Raw genomic sequence first — 21,451 nt, forward strand, 5'->3', positions numbered from 1 at the left:
ATATACCAAGAAGATAGAATATTCATGTTAGTTAATAAATATGCTTAGCAAGACTATAACAGGGAAGATATAGAAGGTTAAACGCATTTAGTCTTGCAGATATGTTTGTATTTTGCTTCTTTGTAGCTCTCCCACATGCAAAACCACCTATGACGGATTCACCAGCAGTAAAATATAACTATCCCTGGATTTTAGAAGCATGAAAAATTAAGGTTCCATCTGGGAAAGACAAGTTGCATTTAAAGGTTTATTGACCAATTGAAAGTCAACTATTACCCGCCCAAGGCTCGAGTTGATTTGAATTGCGAAGAGGAAAGAAACAGGAAGTGAAGAATACAGAACTCCTGAATTTAATGTTATAAACCGACAACATATTTTTCGTGGATTTACATAATCTCTAACAACGGAACAAACTGTCTCTAACCTGTTAACCCAAAACCAAAATTAACAAATATAGCCAAACCATGTGAAGCTTATAATGAAACCAAAAACCCCCAAAAGAAAAAGTGGGATAAAAAAAGAATATTTATATATTTAGAACAGAGAAGCCTGTGTAATAGGAACTATATTCATGGACATCTTACGTTCCTTCCAGGACCTCCATAATAAAAGTAAGTTCCCCAAACATTGTTTGATCCGACCCTAATGTCATAGCAATTGGAATGGTCAGCCAATTGGTGAATATTTGAAAGAGGAAGCAAGTTATTGTCCCAATCCACAACTTGTAAGTTTCTAAAATAAGCTGCTTTTCTAAACCCTTCTTCTGCAAAATGGCCACTACCCATTTGAGTGCCAGTGTGGTAGCCCCTTGAACGAGAATTCACTATTTCTCCTCCAAATTGTACCATGCTAGCATGGTTTCTCAAGTGACTGAACAGGTATGCTGGCCAGTACCCAACAAGTAGACCCGACCCAAATTCCAGCCACCAATGTCCATGCTTTGGGTCCTATACACACACAATTTCATTATGCTATCTTACAATTATTTCACCAAATGAAAATGCAACTTAGTATGTTACAGCTTCACTCCAACTGTCTAACCTACATTAATGTGTTGGCATAAATGCAAACACCAAAAATTTCCCCTTACGCCTTCATTAATCAATGCGTGTCTCAGTAGTATAAAGTGGTTCATTGCCATTATTAATGATATTATTGGACGAGAGTAAAACTGAGGAAAAACAAGTGGTAAGACAAATCAATATGCCAGTTAGAGCAAAACCAAAATATAAAAGAAAAGCGTCAGCCGCGAAATACTGCTTTAATAAAGGAACGAAAGGAAAAGGCTCAGTTAGAGTCGACCCCATGAAGGACACTAGTACAAGGAAAGCAAGGGAATCTTCCATTTGAATAACAATAACATGCAGAAAATTCAAAAGAAAAGGGTCAGAAAAGAAGTAAACGAATTATTGCCTCACTTGGATATGATTTTCTTTACTCTTAGTTTCATTATGCATGTTTAACCTTTTTTTTTTTTCTCAAAGTAATTAACTTGTGAAATGAAGCAAACAACGGTTTGAAAAGCATAAAAGCTTCAATTAACAACACACCACACCCTATTTTCTCCTTAATTGGTGTTTTCTTTTTGATTGACTTTAGGTGATGAATTGTTTTGTGGAAAAAAGGAAAAAGAAAAAGAAAAAGACTCACCTTCCAAACCATTAAGCCAATATCAAATTGTCTGGCATTGTAGATGGATCTTGGAGAGATTGCAGCCCCTATTGCTATCCTGTTGTTAGTTTGGACAAATCCAGAACACAGTAAGTTGTAGCATCCAGTTGCTTGATATGCATCCGTCTGTCAGATAGCACGTATTGTAAGATGTTAAAGAAATGAGGCTAAAGAAGAAACAGAAGAAGAAAAGAGAAACGTGCATTACTTACTGTCCAATAAGTGAAGAACCTAGGATAGTTGTCTCCATATAGCTCAGGACTCACCTGAAGGAAAGTATGCTTGTTACTTAGCTAGAAATCGAAAGGACCGAAAACTAAAGCAAATGATAAAGACAAAATGTAATCCTAGTACATTCTTCAACACCTTCACTATTAAGAAAAATGGATGGATTGAATTTTTGGACAAGTAGATGTTGACATACCTGCCATCCAGCTTCTATGGTATTCAGATCATTGCCAAAAGATCCAGCAATAACCCATATCTGTGACAAACTGAATTCGTATGGATCGGTTACGCTGGGTGTCCATACATTTATGTTTGCTTTTGCTCCGTAGTATTGATCTCTGTTTACAAAAACAACTGCATGCTGCAACAGGATGTCTGTCAAAAATCAAAATTACACATATGCGTGCTTAAGAATGAACATTTTTTCCTATAGTGTGCTTAGGACTTCTATTTTTTTTTTTCAATTTTTAGCTCCTTCTGGAAAGAAATTGCACGCGGCATAATGATTTCCACGTTACTTTTTGGTGCACCTAGGAGTCAAACTTTTGCAAGTGGAGTCCCTTCAATGTCTTCGTTTTTGCAATCCATGTTGAATTTTAATGAATAAAGAAAAACAGGGTTGTTCTTTTCTTTATGGTAAAGAAAAACGGTTGAAATGAACGCAATGCTGAGAAAATAAGAGCAGAGTTTTTTTTTTCTTTGAAATGAAAGCATGGTGAGAAAGTTTCTCAGAGAAACGGAAACAGTAGCGGGAAAAGGATTGAATTGGCAATGAAATTTGAATAAGCAAAATACATTTGTAAGCACTAACCTCATGCCCGGTGCCAGTTGAGTCCCTCCGTACTTTTCTTCCAAATCTTCTGATGGAGCTTGCTCGTAGAAAATCTTGTTCAGTTGTTCTTCTGATCGGAACAGTTCCTTGAGGGCATATTTCACCAGAATCAGTCCAAAGCTGAAAGCTCTCTATGACTGTTTCCCCATTGGGGTGACCCTTTGGCCTTTCTGGTGGATCCTGTAAACCTTAAGCCTCTTACTTTCTCAGTCTCTCAAATAAAATGCAATCCACAAAATCAAACCTTTAGACTAAAATACGAGTAGTGGCTAAATTGGAATTCCACCTTCCCCAGAGGAATGTGGATGTGTGTATGAATTCAAAGGAAAGTCACATTCCCTGGGTCGAGTTGGATGAAATTACCAATGGTCTTTGCCCTCTGAGCAGAGGATGGTCAAAAGCAGGTTGCTGATGAGACAAAACACAATCTATCAAATCCCCATCTGGACTCTGCAAGAAAGGAACAGAAACATAGATCATTGAATGGGGAGAAGGGGAATGCAGAAGTGTCATTGTAGGAGATTGCAAAGAAAAAGAAAAAATGCCTTAATTGTTTTAACAGGAGGCTTGTTAATCTTGTTGAGGTGAGCTCTGATTCTGCTCAACTTGTGCAAAGGTGTGAAAGTGTTGTTAGCAGTGGGGTGAGAGGGTGGTGGCAATGGTGAATTGGAGGGAATGGGGTGAGAAAATGCGGTGGCAATTGAAGTAAGAAGTAGGAGGAAAGCAACAAAGGAAGGTAGCGTAGGGAGTAGAGTATTTTGGGAAGTGGAAAGAGCCAATTTGAGGGAATGATTTAGTAAACTTGTTTCTTCTGCGGTATCATCATTTGCTTGTATGCATTGTTGTTGTCTTCTTGTGTGACCAGCTGCAAAATATGGCTCTTTCTTATGTTTTGTCCAGGAAACTGAATATCCCTTCATGTCCATACAAAACAGAAGAACTACAAAGAAGAACACCACCCTACTTTGTTACCTGCCTTCAAGTTTTCAAATTATAAACAACTCCTCCCACTGCTCATAGCCACAGAGAGAGGAGAGAGGAGAGAGAGTATAGTGATTTTAATTTTATGCTCCCTCACCATACCATCAAAACTAGCACCAGCACAAAAAATAGACCCAGACCCCGAATAGGTGGGGTCGCATTTTCCAAATTTACTTTTACCTCACAAAGGACTGTGTACACACACAACACTGTGGAATACCTAAGCAGAGAAACAAATAATTATGACCCAACATTTATGTCATGCTTCTTCTTCTTCTTCATTCCACGCTGAACACAGGTTTTCTGCTAATTAATATGCCGCGTTAGCCACCCAATTCATCAGAATAAGAATATAGACCCAAACTTTCTTTCTACTGCAAACTACGATATCTTCTGTTTCAAGCTATGTGATCAAAATTCAAGTTGTCGTTTAGCGTTTTTCTTTTTTGTTATTTAATTCCACTGAATTTTTCCACTTAACCACGAAAAGCATTACAACTGTAAATAAACTGGCAATTTATTTCTTTAATTTTCTCCCTTTAATTTAATAAATAAACAACTTTGAATGTGGTTTTTCCGATACAGCTTTTTAGAGTAACAATACTTAATGAATTATCCTATGGAAGGCATTAATTACTTAGTAAACTGGTCTCAACTCAATTTAACCTTTTTTTTAAGTAATCACTCCAATTAAGATTTTTTGAATTGTTGAAAACTTTAAGAAGTATCTCTGAAGTTTTGTTTTTCCGAACTGAGACAAGTTTTCCACCTACCATCTTAAGCAATTAGACCTCTTATTTTATACTTGAATTTCTCGTAATCACCAGTCAAATGTGAGTTTCCTCTAAATATTACACCTAATAAAATATTTTCAATACAATCATTATTAACATAACTGAATTTAAATTAGATTTTATTTAAAGCCATGTATAGATAAGATCCTTCTCGCTAAGGAGTGTTTTTAAAGGGTAGAAGGCCTTAAAATGTGGGACATGTCCTTAAAATAAGTGTCCCGTCAATGATGGTTTTCCAATTTGGAGTTAAAATTGTTTAATGAGTTTGGAATTAAAGCTTAAGTAGTGATCCTATTTGTGTTGAAAGAGGTTATGGGGATATATCTATCTGCTTTTACTTTCTTCTGCTGATATTATTAATTGCATTTGATACGGCCCTAGGGAAACTGACTTTAAGATTATGGAGCTACCTCCACTGTTAGATGCACCACAAACCAAAGCAACTTTAATGGACCATACCTAATTATTATTATTATTTTTATATTTATATTTATACCATTGCCAACACCCCATCATGAATGGTGAAACCACACTCACAGCTTCTCCTATACTCTTAACTCCTTCACTCCATGTCTTTACATCATATTAAGGTTGGTGTTCCAATTAATAATTAACATTCTACTAGCAATTACTTTTTGAAGTTGCAGATTTTAAATGAGAATATTTTAAATCAAATATATGATTTGTCAGCAATAGTATAACAAAAAAAAATCATATATGCTAATATCTACAGGAAAAAATTATGATGGATAACAAATAAATATTTTTTAATGAATTCAGCATATAACGGTTACAAATATTAATAATTATTAATAAATTTTATTTGATTATTTTTAAAAGGGTTAAATATGTTTTTTTGTCCTTTAACTTGCAGTGAATTTTGAAATTAGTCTATTTCAAAACTTTAGTCCAATTTAATCCTTCATCTTTCAAAATATGTGGATTTAGTCCTTTTAATCAAATTTTATTGGGTTTATTTGATGTTTCGTAAGCATTTCAATATTGTATTTGAGTTATTTATACTATTTGACACATTTTTGCTTTAATGTTAAGTCAACTATTATTTTGAAACGCGTTTGAAATGTCAAATAAATTCAAATAAACTTGACAAAAATTGATTAAAATGACTAAATTCACCTATTTAGAAAGATAAAGGACTAAATTGATTCAAAGTTTCAAAATTGACTAATTTCAAAATTCACTGAAAGTTAAGGGATCAAAAACATATATAACCTTTTTTTTTAAAAAAAAAACAAGTTATCAAAATAAAATTATTAATGAAATACATATTAATCATTGAAAAATTATCTAAAATTTGACTTTTTATATTTCAATTTTTTTAGTTAAACCTATTAAATTGAAATTATTTTTAAACAAAAATAATGTTTTAAATATACATTTTTGTACTACTCATTTAATCTTATTTTTTAGAAAATTTAAATTTATTTTCATTAATATTTAGTGAGTAGTTTGATTTGAATTGTATTTCAAAATCAATTTTTTAATAAATTTATATTTTTAATATTTGTTTTTAAATAATTTTATTAAAAATTAAAATGTGTAAAATGTAAAAGCATCACCGGATGGATATCCATAGATTTGTAATTATAAGAAAAATTTAAAAATATTTTTTCACGGATACCCAAAAAAAACATGTTTTTTTATAAATGAGACATGTAATGAATAAATAGTATGTGTACTTGAGCTATTGTCATTCTTAATAAATAATACTTAAGGCCTGTTATTGATTATACTGTTCAAAGAAATTAGCGAGCGCAGATTGATGAATGAATACAGTTGTGTTCAATTGCATGGATTTGGACGGATAAGTGACTGCGGATTTGAGGGATCCACAATTTTTTTCATCCACCATAGAATGAGCAGATTAGAGAGTATTATGAGCACATTACCATATTTGCCCTCGCTTTTCATTTCACACGCAGTACAATATTGCATGAGAGGTGTTGCGGTCGGGCTGTGATTGGTGTTGCGGGGTTGGGGTGGTGATAGGTGGCACTGGCAGGTGAGGGGTGGTGAGCGAGGCACCGGTGTCATTGTTGCGTGAGGTTGGGGTGGCACCGGTGTGGACACCGGTGTTGTGAGTGGTGTTGCAGGGGGTGTGGCAGGTGCTGGGGTGGTGAGTGGATGGCACTAGCAGGTGAGGGTGGTGAGGTGTTGTGTTGTTGCATGAGGTTGGGATGGCACCGGTGTGGGCACCGGTGTTGTGCTGAGAAGAGAGAGGGACGGCACCGGTTACGTAACCGGTGTCTTGTTTTCAAAGGGGGCGACACCGGTTACGACATCGGTGTCGTTGGTTTTTTTTTTTACCTTTTTGTTGACTTCTTTTGACTTTTTTTTTTTATTTTTTTAACTTTTTTTAACATTATTTAACTTTAGTTTAAAAATTAATTATATAATTTTGTTTAAAATTTAATTGTGTAATTTTTTTTTTACATTCATAAAAATTTAATTTTTTTTTATTTTAAAATTTTATATAATTTTAATATTTTTTTAATTCGTATTAATTAATTATAATTATTTTTATAACATCAAATTACAAAATCATTATCTTTTTTTACACAAGGGTATTATGGTAACTTAATAAATATATCTATTTTAACATATAATTTTATTTATCACATCAATCAAATCTTTCACTAACTTTCATAAAAATTATCTCTAAATCCACTCACTTTACCCTCTAAATCCACTCAAAAAAACACAAATATCCATTCACCTAAATCTACACAAATCCATCTTCACACTCTCCCCATATCTATCTACACAAAGGAACACACCCTTAATATTTCTTAAACATTGGATCAGAAATTTAGAAATCAGAATGTTCAAATTGTCCTATTTCTTTCTTTGATGTAACACACCAAAGGGTGTGCACGACGAACTAATCTCATGTACGATTTATGAAGAACGATTATTTATAGTTACAAGGTTATTCACTTTTTGAAACCTACATAAATTTTTTGAGTGGAACGGAAGAATAAATGAACATATATATTTCTGAACTGAACAATAATATTATTTGAATATCATGGATAAATTGAGGTAAATTTAGTACATGATGGATAAATATAAGTGAATTTAGTATGTTGTAATAAATATTTTACAGTGAAGAGAGAGAGTAAAATAGAAAATGAAATAAGTAATGTGAAATTATATAGTGAAAATAATGTTACCTTCTTTCACTATCAAAGGATGACTCTTTTTACGCAAGGAAACAAGAAGATCGTTAACTGATGTGAATTGATAGTCAAAGGAGTGAATAATCTGAGTGTGTGCCGACAAATGACAATTCATTGGAGAGTATCTGTTGTGTTGTTAGGTTGTCCCTTCAAAGTTTTACTTTCTATACCTAACTGCTGTCGTAGCTTCTGTAAATTTTGTAAGAACCAACACAACAAAACCAGACAATAACTTTATAATAACTCTATTTTATATATTTTTCATTCTATTTTTTTCGAATTTATATACTAATATATGCTATATTTCATTCTCTTTAACACATATATAATATATTTTGCATGCAATTATACGAATTACATGAAGTCAAAGAAATGTCGAGAAAAAAAAAATCACAGTTATCGTTAATTATAAATACTATGCTTGGTTTACTCGTGTTTTTATAATTAAAGTTATCGTTTTATTTCTGTCAATTGAACATTTTTTTTCTACAAAAAATACTCTTTGGTGAGATAGCTTCTTTAACCACACCATTTTGATATATTTTATTTCGTATAAAATAACTTTGTTATTTAAAATACATTTAAATGTTTTTTAAATGAGAAAAATCATGAAAATAACCTTTTAACCTGATAAGGAACTTCCTTTCTCATACAGATTATCAAATGCTTTAGATAAATAGAGTTACATTATTTATGTTTTAAGCTCACTTACACCGACATAGTTACGATGATCACATTTTACATATTATTTGTTTTACTTGTTAAAATATTTTATCGTAATTTTGTGATTTAATTACTCGAATGGTTTCTATTTTGGTAGAGTAGAGGTGTGTCAATTTAGTTTTTACTTTTAAAAATATATCAATTGTATCTAATTTTTAAAAAGGTGGAATCCTTTTTTGACAAGAATTACTAATGTTATTAACGACATATCATAAGTCAATTTATATATAGTCTTTTTTAAAAAAAAAAATTTGCATAAAAAATTGTTGACACAGGTCAGGTTCCTAATGTGTCATGTGACATTGTCAATGTTACGTGGCAGGGCAATGCCACGTGAGAGGGACAATGTCACATGTGAGTGTCACTATCAGATATCACTGTCTTGATTTCAATTTAATTCTCATATATGTTTCATTGATTCAATCTCGTTCATATTTACATGTATTTGATTCAATTTTGTTTACAACATTTTATAATAATTAAAATATTTTGTCAATCCATTTTTATAAGATTAAAACTAATTAAGTATAAATTATTTTACAAAATTAAATACTTATATTTATATTACAATTTAGTGTTAAAAAAATATTATACTAATAGAGCAATATAATCATTCTTTCTTTCTTTTTTTAAAATAGATTAATATTGTCTCTCTTCAATTTCAGACCAAATTTTTTATTTATATAAATATTATACTAAATTTTTTTATTAAAAAATGACTTTTTAACATATTACATTATTGTATATTATTAATACATGTTTTGTTAATTATTATTATTTTTTAGAATAAAAAATAATATTGTCTCTCTCCAATTTGAGACCAAATTTATTATTTGTATGAATGTTATACTAATATTTTTTTAGTAAAAATGACTTAATAAAATGAATTTTACCACTAAATTTTAATATAAATATTAGTACTTAATTTTGTACAAATATTTATACTTAATTAGTTTTAATCTTATAAAAAATAGATTAAAAAATAATTATTATAAAACCTAATTTAAATCCCAGAAAAGTGGTTTGTAAAGTAAATTTTACACTCCCCTTATATAGTATAAAATTGTCTTATCTCTAATTATTGTGAAACATGAAACGGAAACGATTATAAATAGAATGATAAAAAGAGTATTATCAAACTTTCTGTTTTTATACACACAAGTTATTATACATATAAAATATTTTTTATTTTATAATATTTTATATATTTGGTTTCTTCAAATTTGTATATATTTTTAAAAATTGATATTTTAATATATTTGTTGAAGATTCGTTACTTCATAAGATTAACATGAAGAAATTTGAACCATATAACATGAATAATTAGCATTAAAATTATTTAACATTCACATATTTCGTAAAATTATTGTATACTTTCTGATTTAATAATATTTGATTTTTAAAATTATAAAAAATCATTTTAAGAGTGAAATAATCATAATAATAAATAGCATATTCTAAAAAATTTTAAAATATTTACTTTTAATTTAATATACAATTTATGGGTCTTTTAAAGAATAATCACGAAAGATTCAATTCAACCACTAAGACAATAAAAACTAAATACAATAATAAATTTGTTGAGAATAATTATAATTTGAGTCAAAGTCTCACATTAGACGAGAAAGACAAAGTTAAACACTATATAAAATAAAAGATTCATAACTCACTGTCTTAAATTTTTTTTTGAAAAACTATGTCACATGATTTATATCTGTAAGACCTATATTATATATATATATAACCACAATCTTTGACTAATTCCAATATGAAATATAACCCAACAAAATATTTAAAAAATAATAACTAGCGAGACAAAATATTAATAAAATATGATTACAAAAATTAACTTTAATTTCAAGGAGAATTTGTACTTAATATTACTTAAACTTATAGTCTAAAATTATTTTTCGGGTGTTCACATTGACACTCCACACATAAAAGTGGAAAATTATAATGAATTTCTCCCAAACCTAATAAAATCCTACAAGATAAGGATAATTAAAATTTTAAATTTGCATACTTTGATTTTAAAATTCTAAGCTGATAACCTTTTTTTACTAGTTGAACTCTGCGTTGGATCAAGAAAATATTTTGATTCGCTTTAACTATAAACATATTTTAAAAATTAACATAAATTATTGAATTCAGATTTTAATTTTAGGTATAATAATTTAATATATAAATTATAACATATGTATTTTTCTTAAATAGTATTATCTTTATTTTTAAAATAATATTATTATTATACATAACGAGTCAATTCAGTCTTGATTCGTTTAAGTTGCAATCAAGATGGACAGCACAAAAAATAACCTTAAAACCACCATTTTTTATTCTGATCTAATTTGATTTACAAACTTTTTAGTTCAATTTGTTGGTCAAACTTACTTGACGTCACTACCTACAACTATATTTCCATTTATGAAATAAAAAATTATATAAAAAAAGTCATAAATATATTGTTTTATATGACTTTTTAGTTATGAATTTCTTGAACAAGTATTATCTAATACTTCTAATATACTTAGCTTTATAGCTTTCAAGATCAACAAACAATTTACATCTAACAACTTTTTAATTTGTAGATTATCTATATCATATATAAAGGAGATTCTCCTTTCTGTATCCATATTTTAAAATATCTATTTTATCCTTTAAATATAATAATTTATTAAATTTTTAAGAATTGACCGTTACTCTTACAAGATTTTTATAAAATTGGATGTCTATGCTTCTTCTCTTCATCTTTATTTATTAATGATTATTCTTTCATCTGTTATCATATATTTCACTTCATTTTTAATAAATATAATTTTAATTTATATATTAACTTAATAACATTACAATATTATCACCTACTAATATAATAACACGCATACTTAAAAAATGTATACACATAGGGTTATGTTAGTTTTTATTAACTAAATATCATGCGTACTCTTTTTTTACACCAAGTATAATGTCTATCAAACCGCTATGTTTGGCAAATTATTTGAAATTGATTATATTTATTTTACTGGATTACAAACTAATTTGTTCCAAAAAAAAAAATATTGGTAAATAGTTTTATCTTTATATATAAGGTTTTGTATACGATACTATTAAGTCGGGTATTGTTTACTACTTTTTGACTATTTTGTCTTTAATATTTAAATAAAATTCGTTATTTGACCTCATTTAATATTACATTATTTAATAAAAAAAATCATTTAGTACTAATAATTACATTAATTATTTTAAGTTTTAATGACAGATTTTATCTTCACAAAAATCACATTATAAGAAAAATGAGAAGAGTTCAAAATGAACTAAAAAGACTTAAAATTTAACTAGTTATAAATATATTATTGTCAAAATAGAATATATTATAAACATTTATAATATTTAAATCGTTTTAAGTTATTTTAATTTATATCTCTCAGTTAATTGAGCAATTAATTTTACCTAATACATGCAGTATAATAATTTTTCCTACTAAAAATTGATCAGGTAGCTGATAGTGATATATGTTGTTTTTCAAACAAGTTTATAAACAAACTAAAATAACTCGCCAATAACTCTAAGTCAAAATAAATAATATATACCGAAACTAATTATCTTACCGAAAGATTTTTTCTTTTACAATTCTTTTAAAAATCTATATTTATTCATATAGTATTGATAGTTGTTTTCTATTAAATTATGTAACGACAAACTCTCTTGAATTCATCTCAAAGGCTTAAATATCTCTTTGGTCCTCATTTTCGTAGTGTTTATTGCGAATGATCATCATTTTCACATAATGTTTAAAATGGTCCTCATTTTTACCGAATGTTTAGAATGATCCTCATTTTCGCAATTCGTGTTTTATTTGGTCATTTACTGTAACGCCGTTTAAATCATTAACGAAACATTGTATAGGTGGCACGGTTTGTATTAGGGTGTGTTACGTGTACTGTACAGGTGGCTAATTAACGTTAATTTTTCAATTTAGGGGTTGTTGAAGTGGTTGTTGTCTAGAAAAACAGTTCTTACTTCCCATTTGTAATCCGCCATACTTTTTGGCATTACAAATGTCTGGAATGGACCACATCCTGTCCTTTCATCATTATTTTCTTCATCCCCAGCTGTTTCACTCTCGCTATCTGGCCCACTAAGTAATTCTTCTGAATGCTATTCATCATCAGATAACTTGATTAAATGACGTGCTCTATTTTCAAATCTACCTCTGCTAAAATCATCACTTTCAGGCATAGTTTCCACTTCAATTTCACCTTCCACTTCAACATCACTATTCAGACCACTGGCATCCCCAATCTCTACTTCAGCAGCCTCTTCATGGGCCTCTACTTCACCACAATGGTGGACAATAACATTGAACCTATCATCACTCATTGCCCTAAAGTAAATTAAACAGATAAAAAAGATGTATTATTAAGCCTACTTTAACGCAATGGGGGACCACTGCTACAATCAATTACAAATAAAATAATGGGAACCATTACACCAACATCGACAACCGACAAACAAACCAACTAAAATAATACCCCACTGAACCCCACCTACAGACACAAACTACACAAAATCATGGAAGTAATTTAGAAACCATGCAGAACATCACAACAATCGAAAGATAAACAAACCCAAAAATAGAATTATGAAAACCCTAACCCACGAGCAAACACAACCCAGAAAATCCTGAACCCACTTACCTCGTTGATGATGATTAATTAAAAAATTGAAATGAAGAGTGCAACTGCAATCCAATGATGAAATGACAAGTATTAGCTGCTTCCTCTACAAATCTGAACTCAAGAAAGACGAAGATAACAAAATTTCCCTAATTGCAAAATTTCCCCTAAATTGAAAAATTAACGTTAATTAGCCACCTGTACAGTACACGTAACACACCTTAATAGAAACTGTGCCACAGAAAAGGACCAAATAAAACACGAATTGCGAAATGAGGACCATTCTAAACATTCGGTAAAAATGATGACCATTTTAAACATTCTGTTAAAATGAGGACCATCCGCAACAAACACTACAAAAATGATGACCAAAAAAGTATTTAAGCCCATCTCAAAATAAAGAGATATTTATCCTATTTATCGAGGTTGTTTTAGTAAAGTGTGATTCAATCTACTTTTGTGATCTCCATCTATCTAACAAAATGTTAAATTTAAACTGAAACTAACATTTTTATTTACTTTTATAATAACAAAGTCCACAGCCATTAAAAAGTAAGGTTCTCCAAAAAAAAAAAAAAAAGAAAGAAAACTTGCATTTAATCAAAATAGTACTAAATTAAATTGCATAAAAAGACTTAATCGAATTATTATATAACTTCATTTAAAAAATGAATTTCTCTGTATGAATTAAACAGTTTATAGATTAACTGGATCTTCTTTGAAATCTTTTTAATCTTTAATAAATCTCTAATTATTGACTGTTTTGTAAGATTTTGATGTCAAATTTTTGCATTCTTTTGTATAGATTATTGATATTTTTTGGTAAAAGAGTTAGATCATCCTATAAGTGCTCTTTTTTAATTTATTTATTCTTTATTGAAAAAAAAAAACTTGGTTCAGTTCACTTATCCTACGATGTATTCCGGTTAAATTAATTTAACTTATTATAATTCAGTTAAATTTGATGAAAGAATTTTTAAAAGTGAAGTGATATTTATGAGCTAATAAAAAGTGTTGAAATCTAAGAGGGCAGCATGTTACTAGAGGTTAAAGTTTTTGATGAGATAAAGAATGAGCATATAAGTATGTAGCATATGATAAATTATGCAAAGGGATTAGAAAGTTATTCTTATGTAGCAATGAAGGTAGTAAAATTGTCTTGGGTTCTGGGTTAGCACTAGGAAGCTATGTGTTGTTTGGTGTGTTAGGAAGCACAAAAGTATGGGTCCATGCATGCACTGCTAATAATCTTTCTAGCTCTGTGACAGGACAATGCTGATGCTTCCCACTTACACTTCCATTCTTTATTTTCCTCTCTTCTTTTAACAAATCCCCACTCACTCTCTCTCACCAAACTTGTGCAGATAAGCACTCCACGAACGCTGCACCAGTCACCATGAACATTGGTCCACACAAGTCGCGTACGTATGATCGGAGGAGATGAATTTAATATAATATACAGTGTTTTTGTAGTCATGCACTTTCCAAAAGTGAGTCTCAGAAAACAGATTCCGGAAGAGCTTTACAAATTTCAACATTCCTAGAATCAACTTCATTCATAGTTGTTATCGTAAAAGTGTGATTTCATGGCATAAGCATTAGTATAAAATCGGTTCGCTGGATTTTGCTAAAGCCTGCCACAGCTCAGCGTGCTTTTAAAAGGAATCAGCATCTGATGGGTTGTTTAAAATAGTATAGGGGAATGAACCACACATAATTACATTTCACACAATAAATATTGAGGCAATCAAATAAAATAAAATATATTTATTGATAATTAAAAATGTTATAATATCTAATATTTTCATATTAATACACTCTCTCATCTTGAAGTAGACTCTGATATCATTTATGGATCTTTAGAAAAAAGTTTCATTAGGAAGACATAACATCGATGAAATCTGAGTTCATCCATATAAGAGATCGACAACATTTCCAATTCAAAATTTTAAGACTGTGAGTCTATAAGTTTTCATTCTTATATGATGTTCAACTTTCTTATATTTACCTTATGTGAAACTTAGACTTACGATTAAATCCTCGATAATTTATATATACATTCATAAATCCTATAATAAATTGAATACAAAATTTATTAAATTATCAATAATCTATACACTCATTCATAAATTGTGGAATAAAAAATATACAATTATGACAGGAACCAAAATGTAATTTCAATTAAAAATTTAAACATTAAAAACTTAATTAACTTTTTTCTCGATCTTTATGTGTATTTCCAAACCAAATAATATTTGAAATGTAATAGTTTACCTTTAACAATATCATCTTAATAAACTTGATATCATAATATTATCTTTCTATAAAAAATAAAAAACTATTTTTAAAATCAATCCTCATCCCTAAACCTCATTCAATTGAATGAAAAACTTAAGGTAGAAACACTTAATATTCACTTAAGTAATGTGAAACTTTTTCACTTTATATTGAAAGAAACAAGCTTGGGATGAGAAGATCAAAGAAAATATTGATATATTGCAAGATTTAAAAAGAAGAATGATGTATGATGTAGCCTAAAATAAAATAAGAATAAATTGGAGGGGAATTTGTTCTTGTTGCCAAGTGGAGGTGCATTTGGGCCATAGGAACATAAACTTTTTTGTGAGCACCTAAAACATATTCAAAGCATGCGGCAATTTGTAGGAAGGGAATGAGTATATAGGGTCTTGAAAGAAAGTGTGTTTTCATTTCATAATCCATCACCCACTTAGGTCGTAGTGGGTTCAAAATCATGATCATGATGCTGCCTCTTTGTCTTACGCTCTCAATGTGGAAGCCATGTGATGTTGTTCTGCCTTTGCATATAATCTTTCACTCTTTCTATTATCAAGTCAAAATGAAAATATCAATGTCTTTATAACCTTTTCTCTTAAATCCACCCAACGTTACTTTTAAACCTAATTAAATAGACTAAGAGTTTCCCTAAAACAATTATAACGTTTAATATATTTATAGTTTGTAACATGCAAAGTTAAATGTTTTTAAAGAGTAGCTACATTATATTTCCTTTAGATTATTCATTGGTTCTTGTTTGTGGGTGCCAAATGGTTTCAAAAGGCTATGTTTGAGGCAAACGCACCAACCCAACTAGTAAATGTTCACGCAAAGGAGTCAAAACTATTCAAGTGTGAAGAGCACTGAAGAAACATTTTTTCAACACATTTGACTTATTAGATACTATAGAGGCACAAGTAATGATTCCTTGTAGGGAAATGCAAAGAGTATAAAGACTAACAAAGTATAACCTTCTTATTAATTATATCTAAGCAAGGATATAGTTTCAATCACTATCATATTAACCCACTTATTATGAAATTCATGACACTCATTATATGTAGGGTCTATGTTCCATGTGTCATAAACTTATTTATGGGTAATGAAGTATTCACTACTAATTTATTAACATATAAAATGGATGGTAAATTAGAAGTATACTAAAGACATAACTAATGCCACTAATTTGGTATTTCTAAATCTGTATAAAATAATGGACAATGATACTTTAACCTATTTTTTTTTACTCACTTCTAATCCACCACTTCAATCACTATTAGATTATCACACCACATCATTAAAAAAAATCATAATAAATGATCTAATGGTGATTGAAATAATAGATTAAAAATAAATTAAAAAAAATAGGTTAAAATATCATTATCCTAAAATAATATTATACTTTTCAGCCTATTTGTCTTTGAATATCCATTATTATGTTTGATTAAAAGTGTATATTATATATAACGTTAAAAGTTCAGGGGAAAAATTCCTGAAGTATGATATGATCAATAAAATTACATATAACACACTTCTACGTAAATGGATTAGTATTTATGTTTACCTATACAATATTTAAGATTTTTTTTCAATCGTAAATTCTAAAAACTAGTCCTGCATCCTTTTATTGCGCATGTTAAAAGTAAAGGAGCTGTGAGAAAAACTATTTCATTTACATGTAGGAGAAAAAAAGAAGAAATTAGATAAGAACTTTTCGAGACCATTTTATAAATTAGACACATTTACATTCAAAATTATTATTTAAGATAAGAATAAGTCATTATTTTTTATTTTTTATTGTTGATTATATAATAAATTTTATTAGTCTCTAATTCATAGTATATAGTAAAAATATTGTTTATTTATTTTAAGTGAGTTGTTCGAAGATATAAATAGTTATATATAACGGTTATTAAAATATAAGTGGTTTATACCATATTTTAAAAATTTTGAGTAATTTAAATCACGTATTCAAAATCATAAATAATTTTTCTTTATATATTTCAAATTATTATTAACCAGCCCAATAATTAAATTGTTACTTGATACATCAATTAGATCAAATAATAACTGATAACTAACATTAAACTTATAAATTAGAAATTTATCAACTAATAACTAATTTATCAACCAGAAATTAACTTATCATATACTAACTAACTTAGAAGTTAGTTTTGTCACACGAACCTAATTTTTTTTTAAATGTCGACAATTCAATGATGAGTATTTTAACTATAATTTTTAACACATTTTATAAACATTATGTAGTCTTTACTATACAAGTGAAGCTCAAAAACGATATTTTCACTGTTCTTATTGATAAGTTAAAAAATGTAGAACCTGTGTTTAAGATTCAATTCATAACGTTTATTGTTTTAATTATTTTTATACTACTTTTAATGAAAAACATGTATACGAAAAATAATTAAAATATTAAAGACTGGATTATTTTTAAAAAATACATAAATTTAGAACATTTTTTTTCTATAAATATCAGAGATATCACCGAAACTTTGGAACAATTTTATTATTAATTATTGTTTATTGATTTAAAATAGATAATTGAGTTTTACAGATAAAAAAGTAGTGTCTAGTAATTGTTAAGTAATAATAATAATAATAATAATAATAATAATAATAATAATAATAAAAATGTATTATTAACATTTCTCTCATTAAATTTACTTTGAGGTCATTCAATGTACCGCATCCCGAATTTAATTCTGTCTAATCTAAACCTACGTATTAATTTGAGAGGGAACATCTGTAATTACTTTCAGCTCATTCAATGTACCCACACACATCTTTCATTTAACTCTACTCAACCTAAACCTACCTAAAACCCATGTATAGAAAACGTGCTTAAAAATATATAAAAAGATAGTGATATAATAATCTATTATATGTTTACTCTAAAATATAAATTTTAGTAGTTTTAAATTGTAACCGTTACATCTGACAAATGATATTTAGGGTATTAAACTATAATAAGCATAATGAGTATATAATAATTTAATAAAAGGAAGTTTAGAACATCTCTACCAAATAATTAACATAATAAGTAAAATGATATAAAAATAATAAATATAACTTTTTCTTTGTCAATATTGACAAATGAAAACTAAAGATTTTAGAAATGATCTAATAGAGGAGTCCAGAGTAGTGTAATAATTATTTTAGTTAGTTTCCATCCATGTTTAGGAAATAAGCTAATAAGTATAATAGGTTTGTAAATGATCTTTCTTTTTGTTTTCTGGTTGTATAAAAGATATATTTGTTACATTTTTCAACTTCTTAAACCACTGAAATGGTTAATTAATTACTATTTTTTTATCGGTAATCAAATTACAGTTATTATAGGGAGTCTTAATTAGATTCAAACTCTTAACAAATTAAGTTCCACATTAAAACTCTTTTATACTTTTTTCTTTTGTGGAGTTTAAATTAATTTTAGTGGTTAGTTATATCAACACTCCCGCTGAACATGTTACCAGCGGCTGATTTTTTTTTCCCCTCGTCTTTTAAAGGTATAAAAACAATAACTCCTGTAAATTGTAATGAGTGGAATAAATAAATAAAAAGGAATATTTTATAATATTAAGACCGACAATAGTTTTGAACCATATAACGTCGTCTCTTTAACTAGTTTTTTTTTTTTTTTTAATAGTAATAGGTTAAAACTTTGTATTTGAAAAATATTGCAACATAAATTTTGAGATATTATACAATTACATAATAAATAAACAATAATAGATATACAAGTTTCAAAAGAGTGATATTAAGTAATCTTAATAAAGAATGACATGTCACTCAATTCAAGATTTATATCTCTCGCTAACAATTTGAAAAAATAAAATTGATTTGATTAAATTTAAAAGGAGGATGGTTTTAGGTTTAACTATTCTGCTAATAAAAAAACTAACCATTTACAATCGCTGATAAAAAAAATCAAGATTTATATCATAATCAAATTATAAGAATTCAATATTAGGGAATCAAGATTTTTATCATAACCAAATTATAAGAATCTAAGATTAGGGTGAGTTAAACACAAATTCCGTAGATAACATTTGGTGTTGAGCGTGCAATTATTCATTTTTTAAATTGTCATTACATGATATCTTAATTTAAGTAGACTATTTATGAAGTGAAAGATATTTATTACACGGAAAGATCTTTACTTAATACTCTTAAATGCATACATTATCAACATCATTCTCATATGACTTAACCAATTTTAATTTAACAACATCAAAATCAATTGTTATTTCAATCATATCTATTACTTAATCCATAATAACAATTGAAATGTAATCAATTGTTATTTCAATTGTTATCATCATTACTCAACAACATTCACTATTTACACATATTCATAACATTACCAAAATCAACTACTACGATTACATTTGAGCTTCATTCATGCATGTTATCATTAGAAGTATATTGCTAGAGTACCAAAATTCAACAATTACTTTTAACAATTCATTCAAACAATAATCAACACTAAGATAAAGTATTCAAAACTAAAAAACATTATTCTAACTTAATAAGATTGTTCAAACTAAATTTCACATCTGCAGCTATAAATCAAACATTCATTTATCAATCCTAAATGCTTCTACTAAAGAGTACCCTTTCATCAACAAAATAAGTCAAACTAGGATGAAATGTTACTCATCTAACTATTTTGTTTTGATTTAACTTAAAAATCCATTAACTCTCATTAACTTAAATTGACTTGAACTCCAAAAGAGATCAAACAACTTACAACTCTAAGAACCAAAACACCTTCAAGCTTTTAAATTTAAATACAATAAAAAATACCAATAAAATGAATCCTAGAAGTTAGCTGAGAGAATTAAAATTTTTAATTTACTAAGAAAGATTACGAGGATGAGAGAAATTATATGTAATACTGAACTCATTATTTTATAACCAATCAGATGAATGTATTTCTTAATTTGTTGCCATCTACATGGAAGGATATAATCATGAAAGAGATGAAAATCAGAATCAGAATTGATAAAAGGGGAAAAAGCGACGCATGCTAAACTTTTGTTTTTGAAAAGAAAAAGATTAAAAATAAGGAAAAAAGGAGATGAGAAACGGGCCTTGGGCCAAGTTCTGATAGATTTCACCTAACTAAACAATAATATTTTACATATTCATTTCACGTTTTGTTCGAAACAACAACAATTATTATTATTACTATTATTATTATTATTATTATTTTTTATTTTTTTTGATTTGTTGTGGTGAAGAAGTTTGAATCCTTAATGTGTTTTGGAACTCGATATGGTTTACATGTGTGAGAAAAAAAAGTAGATATTGTTGAAGAAATAAGGTGATAACTGGACATTAAATTTTGGAGATATATTAAGGATTCTATATGCATCATTTATCTTGTTTTTTCTATGATTGAAATCATTTTGGTTTAGTTATATATCTTCAGCGACTTCTTTGAAAAACAGTTTTGGCGAGTTTGCTTTTACCAAATATTTTACTTCTACAAATTTCTTAAAATCAATTATAATACATTTATATATTTACTCTTCTAAATAAAATGTGTCATCTTAAATATTTAATATAAATCAACTAACTTGTATATCTTACGGGCAACCTAACTATATGCTGTAAGTAAATAAATACACAGGTTCATTTATCATCTTTTAAAATAAAACATTTCAAAAGTAAAGAAAAAAGAAACACAGCTATTTCATTTCGGGCTATGCTATAAACAGAAAAAAAGAAGAAAAAGGTAACGAAAAAGAAACACGAGCCTATCTGGTCCCAAATTTGACCTTTCAATTGTAGGAGTAACATGGCCTTACACGTTCAGAAATAGTCTTCTCCAAGCATTTATATGAAAAACAATTAAATTATTATTTTCTATAACTTAAATAATGGATAAACTAATTTTTGTAAGAATACTTTTATTAACTTGTACATACTTTAGTTTTAATCAATACAAAAATTATGTCATGTTTTTTAAGATTTTGTAGAAAAGTTCATTCAAATATGTTTTTTAGTAGCTCTACACGTCGCGTAAGA

The 21,451-nt window shown here is 28.3% G+C and overlaps 1 protein-coding gene across 1 annotated transcript; it reads right to left on the reverse strand.

Annotated features, from left to right (window-relative positions):
- Positions 1 to 327: 327 nt before the first annotated feature.
- Positions 328 to 4,000, reverse strand: LOC114178859 (protein neprosin-like). Its single transcript, XM_028064984.2, has 7 exons — positions 3,277 to 4,000; positions 3,095 to 3,181; positions 2,711 to 2,911; positions 2,096 to 2,260; positions 1,884 to 1,937; positions 1,651 to 1,797; positions 328 to 947 (listed from the first exon to the last, which is right to left on the reverse strand). The coding sequence occupies exons 1-7, from the start codon at positions 3,655 to 3,657 to the stop codon at positions 570 to 572; spliced, it is 1,413 nt and encodes a 470-aa protein (XP_027920785.1). The 5' UTR covers positions 3,658 to 4,000; the 3' UTR covers positions 328 to 569.
- Positions 4,001 to 21,451: the final 17,451 nt, after the last annotated feature.

This window comes from Vigna unguiculata, chromosome 3 (assembly GCF_037176805.1).
Source record: "Vigna unguiculata cultivar grain cowpea cultivar isolate G323 ecotype 2 chromosome 3, ASM3717680v1, whole genome shotgun sequence".
NCBI lineage: Eukaryota > Viridiplantae > Streptophyta > Magnoliopsida > Fabales > Fabaceae > Vigna > Vigna unguiculata.

What these genes read in the sequence shown, in the direction of transcription:
- LOC114178859 (XM_028064984.2), bottom strand. Translation starts at nt 3,657, where the DNA reads ATGGACATGAAGGGATATTCAGTTTCCTGGACAAAACATAAGAAAGAG. An exon ending in TCAGAGGGCAAAGACCATTG is followed by an intron (nt 2,912 to 3,094) that starts GTAATTTCATCC and finishes TAAGGTTTACAG; the next exon opens with GATCCACCAGAAAGGCCAAA. An exon ending in TTGGCTTAATGGTTTGGAAG is followed by an intron (nt 948 to 1,650) that starts GTGAGTCTTTTT and finishes GTGTGTGTATAG; the next exon opens with GACCCAAAGCATGGACATTG.